The sequence below is a fragment of the Tenrec ecaudatus genome, chromosome 1 (genome assembly GCF_050624435.1).
Source record: "Tenrec ecaudatus isolate mTenEca1 chromosome 1, mTenEca1.hap1, whole genome shotgun sequence".
Taxonomy (NCBI): domain Eukaryota; kingdom Metazoa; phylum Chordata; class Mammalia; order Afrosoricida; family Tenrecidae; genus Tenrec; species Tenrec ecaudatus.
In genome coordinates this window covers 115542887-115549343 of record NC_134530.1, presented here as the reverse complement: position 1 = coordinate 115549343, position 6457 = coordinate 115542887, and the positions used below count along the sequence as shown (strand labels likewise).

Below are 6457 nucleotides of genomic sequence, written 5' to 3'. Positions count from 1 at the left end.
ATATGTACATGCCTATAGTTAGACCTCTATAAATGCCCATTGCCTCCTAGTTCTTTCCTTTTGTCCCACTGTCATGCTCAGCTTTCATTTGGGTTTCATTAATTCCTCTCAGTTACATTGGCCCTGGTCAAGCCCTACCAGGTCTCTTATACCCTCCTTGCCACTGATTTTGGATCACTTGTTCCCTTGTCCCTGGGTTTGTTAACACACCATGGTATTTTCAATTGTGTCATATTGTATGTGAAAGCTGGACAATGAATAGGGAAGACTGGAGAAGAATTGATACCTTTCATTTGTGGAGTTGGAAAAATATTATTATTACCATAGATTACCACAAGAACACACAATTCTATTTCTGAAGGAGCACAACCAGCATCTCATTAGAAGCCAGGATGGTGTGATGTTGTCTCACATAGCTGGGACGTGTCATCAGGAAAGACTGTTCCCTGGAGCAGGGCCTCGCACTTGGTAAAGGAGTGGATCAGTACACAAAGGGAACCCCTCAATGTCATGGATTGACACAGCAGCTGCCACAATGGACTCACAGAGAGCAAAGATGAGGAAGATCCTGCGGGATGGGCAGAGTTTGGCTCTGTTGTACATAGGATCTCTGTGAGTTGGAACCAACTTGATGTCCCATACAACTTAGATGAGAAACCAAGGTTCCTATAGCTTAAGAGCCACCTCCAGCCAAGCAGTTAGCAGGTAGCAGCTGAAATAATGATTAACCAAATAACCACACTCACTGCCACCGAGTTGATGCCAACTCACAGTGACCCCATAGGACAGGGTGGAATGGCTCCATGGGTTTCTGAGACACATGAACTGTTTACGGTAGTAGAAAGCCCATCTTACTTCTAAGGAGTGGCTGGTGGTTTCAAACTGCTGACTTTTCGGATTGCAGTCCAATGTGTAACCACTATGCCAGAATTTTAAGGGGAATATGACCAATCAATGTGGATGTGTAAAACAGAGACTCATTTTTAATTCAGGAAAGGGTGGGGAGTAGAGTTACAGACATCTTTGGGAAGGTAGATGAAATTTAATCAACAAAATGACCAATCAATTAGTAAACAACTGAGACTTAGCCAACCTAGACCAAATATTTTCCTTTCATTTCTCCTGATCTCATTTTAATAGTTCATGCTAATGGTACGTAATGCAAAATAGATAAATTGCAACCAAATGGAAGGAACAAATCAGAATCATGAGAGTATTTTATTTGATGATGAGTAAAGTGTAAGTATGTATCTTTAATATTAAAAATAGACTTAATGGAAGATGATCCATTGTCCCCATTGAGAGTACATGTACATGCATCCCTTCACCAAGTTTAGTTACAATCCTCATAATACAAAACTAATCTTTGAAATGCTTGGTAAATATACCGATTTTGGGTACAAATGAAGCCTCCACTTCTGAAAGCTTGGTAGGGACTCCGATTTAAATCTCCAATACATGTCCAGAGATTTCTGGTGCCCTTTACAGAAATACACCATTTGGCATGATCCTGATGAGAGCTAAAATAGGATTTTCCTGGTATCTTAATTGCTTTGACATTGTAGACATGATACGGAAGGGAGCAGTTTGAAGGGAGCTCTTGTGTCTTCCTCTGCCAGGTTTCTGTTAGCAAGTGTGTCTTCAACCGTTGAGCCATCCACGCTGTAAAGATGTCTATAGGGTTCATAAGGAGAAAGACAGTGAACTTGGCTTTCATGCTTGCACATCTTCAGAAACAGATATCACCATTCATCCATGATGTGCGATGTAACCAGCACAATACATATAATGTAATTGAGAAAGTTGATGGGAAAGCATTTCGCAAACACGAGGAATGATAGTTAAGTAAAAGTCATGACCATTACCAAGGATGTGTTGGCACCTGCAAACTTCTTTTGTTTCATACAAACCCGGGAGCAGTACATGTTTTTGTTCTGAAAAGACTTCTGAAAAGGATAGAGCTAGAGTAGGAACCAGGGGCCAGTTTCTAGGGGATCTTTGCAAGCTGTGTGAATGGTTGGCTTTTCCTAAAAACAATAGGGTGTTTTAAAGAAAAATTAGTGAGGAATTAACAGAAGCCAGATTATGTGAATTAACAGAAGCCAGATTTAGGCAATGTTCAGGATGAAACTTTTTTCTGACTTCCTCTCATCCCAGCAGAACCAATGCTCTCTCAAATCAGGAGGGGTGAGCTTGGTCAGAACTAGGAAGAACAGAAGGGAGTGGTGATAAATGCCAGTGTGTGTAAAAAAGACAGTGGCAGAGAGTTTGGAGAGACGAAGTTAAAGGTGAAAGTTATTAAGGACATGGATTTGACCGAATTTGATGAGACAGAGGGTGAGATAAATGGGATATTTAGAATGACTCCCATATTTCTGCAGAATTAAAGAAAAAAGGTTAGTTTGTTGGGGATTATGATGTTTGCGGGGGATGAGGATGTCATGCTTAATTTGATGTGATGACATCACTTCCAATATCAACACCTCATTAACTGTTGAATACACGAGTCAGTACAGAAATCTGAGGTACCTCAGTGTAGTGCCATATAAATATATGTACATTGACCAATACCTCCATTTTTATGAATTTAAATATGTACACACCTATGTTTATGCCTCTATCCATAGCTTTGCTTCCTAGATCTTTCCTGTTTCTTTTTACCTTCCTTCTTTCCCATCATCACACTCTTCTGCCTCTTAGTAATTCCTCTCAGCTAGGATGCTGTTGCTCCAATACCCCCAGGATCTTTACACCCTCCTTGTTGTTGATTTTAATTCCCTAGTTGTTCCCCTGTCTGTGGCATTGTTTGCTCACTGCTCCTTTCCCCCATCTCCTCCTCCCCCCAAGTTCCCAACGGGTCGGTCCCATTGCTTTCTCCTTGAGCTTGCTTCACATGCCTGTTTTATATAGGCAGGTAAAACCAACAACAATGGAGACAAAACAAAAAGAAAACAAAAGATTGAATAAAAAGAGAAAGAAAAAAAAAGAGCAAGTTTCTTCTCAAGCCCTGTCTCAATGCAAGAACACTAGTTCTAAGAACCTGGTATTCTGTGATGCTCACCCTCCCAGCACAATCGCTGAAGACAAAATGGGTGGATAAACAAATATGATGAAGAAAGGGCATAGTGCCCGGCTTTCAAATGATATAACATCCAGGGTCTTAAAGGCTTGAAGTTAAACGAGTGGTCATCTAGTAGAGAAGCAATAAGCCTACATGGAAGAAGTGCACCAGCCTGTGTGATCATGAAGTGTTGACGGGATCAGGTAACAGGCATCAGAAGACCACAAACAAACAAACAAACAAACAAACCCATATTGTTGAGAACGAGGGGGGGGGGTGTTGGAGCAGAGACCCACTACCCATCTGTAGACAATGGGACATCTCCTTACAGAAGGGTCACAAGGAAGGGATGAGTCAACCAGGGTGCAGTATAGCACTGAGGAAACACACAATATTCCTCTGGTTCCTTGAGGTTTCCTCACCCCGCACTATCATGACCCCAATCCTGCCTTTCACTGCAGGTTAGCCAGGGGCATGTACACGGGCACAGATAAGAGATAAGGATCCTGGGAATCCAGGTATAGGAATGGCAGTGGCGATACCAGGATAGTAGAGGGAAGTGGGAATAGGAGCAGAGGAAGGAGGAACCAATTACAATGATTGACACGTAACCACTCCCACAACCCCCAGGGGGAAGTACAACAGAAACTGCGGGGGAAGGGAGACAGCAGTCAGTGTGAGATACAAAAATAATAATAATTTACAATTTATCAAGGGGTCAGGAGGGTAGGAGGGGGATTGGGAGGCTAAAAAGAGAGGAGCTTATACCAAGGCCCAAATAGAAAGTAAATGTTTAGAAAATAATGGAAGAGGCACACCAGCCTGTGCAATCACGAGGTGTCAAAGTGATCAGGTATCAGGCATCAAAGAACAAAAAGTCTTACCATAGTGAATGAGGGGGGGAGTGCGGAGTGGAGACCCAAAGCCCATTTGTAGGCCACTGGAGGTCCCTTTGCAGAGGGGTCTTGGGGAGGAGATGAGCCAGACAGGGTGTGATATAGCAACGATGAAAAATACAACTTTCCTCTAGTTCCTAAAAGCTTCCTCCCCACCCACTCCACTATCATGATCCCAATTCTACCTTGCAAGTCTGACTAGACCAGAGGATGGACACTGGTACAGATAGGAACCGGAAACACAGGGAATCTAGGGCAGATGATCCCTTCGGGACCAGTGGTGTGAGTGGCGATACTGGGAACGTAGCGGCAGGGTGGGTTGGAAAGGAACAGATTACAAGGATCTACATGTGACCTCCTCCCTGGGGTATGGACAACAGAAAGATGGGTGAGGGGAGACATCCAACAAGGCAAGATATGACAAAATAATAATTTATAAATTATCAAGGGTTCATGAGGGAGGGGGGAGCGGGGAGGGAGGGGAAATGAGGACCTCATGCCAGGGGCTTAGGTGGAGAGCAAATGTTTTGAGAATGATGAGGGCAATGAATGTACAGATGTGCTTTACACAATTGATGCATGTCTGGATTGTGATAAGAGTTGTATGAGCCCCTAATAAAACGATTTACAAAAAAAATGATGGCAATGTATGTACAAATATGCTTGATATAATTGATGTGTGGAATGTTATAAGAGCTATGAGAGTCCCCAATAAAATGATCTTTTAATAAAAAAAAGAAATGAAGTCTGGGGTATGCAGCTAGACTTGGGAATTTCTAGAGAGCTCACTAGAATTTCCTAGTCTGAGTATGTCCTTTGAGACAGGAACAGCGTAGAGGGCAATCAGAAAATCACTCAAGAAGTAGGCAGATGATGATCTTGCAGGAGACTTTAAAGACGAAACATAAGTACGACCAACAGACTACATCCTTCCAAAAGCCAGTGAAGGGAAGTGTTTCACAAAGGAGAGAGTTTTCCGAGTGTCAAATTCTACAAGGGCTATTTTTGTCCTACTCCTTGTTTTAATCCCTAGTGCTGTCACAGCTTTTTCCAAGTAGTAGGCATTTAGTAAGTAGTCCTTCAATTTAGAAATGAAGGAAACAAGCAAGTAGAGACACCAGTGAGGTCCACCAGGACAGTTGTTGGTGAGGGAGGAAGCAGAGTGTGTACAGACAGGAACAGGACTCTAGCGAAAGAGCACGGGGAAAATGGAAGTCCTGAGTCATTTTTTAAATTCACTTTTTGAAATAAATTTGGAGGAAAAGAAAGAAGAGGGCTATAGGGGATTTCGTGGAAGGAGGTATTTATGTGTGGAGATGTAGGGGCTGCACAGTGGGAAAGCTGGAGGTAGAACAAGAAAACAAACTAAGTAGATTAATCACGGTCTTCTGAGGCTGGGACGGTGGGGACGACGCTGTGGCACTCTGGGTAGATGCTCTGCTGTTAATGTCAGGTTGGCGGAGGTGTGTGGCTTCCAGTGGGATGCGAGGAAAGATGTGAAGAGGAACAGACACATAAGGTTATGTGGGGAGGGGACAGGAGTGTGATATTGAAGTAGCTCCTTCTTGGTGACCTCTGTTTGCTTTATGAAGAAAAAGGAGAAATTGCAAGTGAAGAGGCAGGATGATATCCAGGACTTGGGAGTGAGGAAGCCTTCAAAGGCCTGCTCAGAGAATGGAAGAAGATGGAGATGCTGCAGCCCCTGCTCAGCAGATGCTGGAGAACATGAACTTGTACTGGTCCCTGGCTGATGGACTGTGAGGCCCTTTGTGGGTTGCTATGGAAATTACAACGATAAATGTGTGGATGGATCCTTAATTTCTCTTCTCCTTTTCCTTCCCTCCCCAACCCTCTGAATAATCAAACTCCTTTAAAACAATCCAAAGTGATTCAAAAGCAGTTATGCAGCACCATGTTTGACTGTGTTCTTGCATACCATCAAGAAAAGAGGTACTCTTTGCAAAATGCAGGAAGGTCTGTCCCTGGGCTGACTGAAACGTGGCAAGGTGCCTGCCAGGTCTCTGGGATGAGCTGAAGTTGGCACACAGTCGGGGCATGTGAACAAGCTCCCGGTGAAAGGTGGCGGGGATGGAGCAGCTGTAGATATTTGGGTAGTAGATCAAGAGCTGAGCATCTGAATCAAGAGTCAGTAAAGAAAAGATGAGAGTTAGACACAAATAGAATTGCCCATTGGACATTCTAGAGCTTATTATGGAATAAAAGCAAAACAAAACACCAAAGTTCAGCTGTTTTGTCATATACTGTCTATGAGTCTTATCTGGGTTAATTAATGTAATCCATATTACTTTCATCCTCATTGCGAAGCTGAGTTAACTGAGAGATTGTTCCCACATATCCAAGATGACAAAGTTTGTCATCTTGCATGGGGTTGTCATTCGAACTCAAGTACTCCAACCTCCTTCCATATGTACATATGTAAAACTGGAACGTAACTGCGCACCAACCATCAAGCTCAAGAATGCGCATCTCATCAGAGGGC

The 6457-nt window shown here is 43.1% G+C and overlaps 1 protein-coding gene across 1 annotated transcript in view; it reads right to left on the bottom strand.

Annotated features, from left to right (window-relative positions):
• Window positions 1-1328: 1328 nt before the first annotated feature.
• Window positions 1329-6457, bottom strand: part of DNASE2B (deoxyribonuclease 2 beta) — a 29184-nt gene continuing 24055 nt past the window's right edge. Inside the window, exons 6-7 of the mRNA XM_075538698.1 lie at window positions 5894-6091; window positions 1329-1674 (exon numbers count right to left, since the gene is read on the bottom strand). Of these exons, the coding sequence (XP_075394813.1) occupies window positions 1334-1674; window positions 5894-6091 (539 nt within the window). The 3' untranslated portion in view covers window positions 1329-1333. The remainder of the gene's footprint in view (window positions 1675-5893; window positions 6092-6457) is intronic.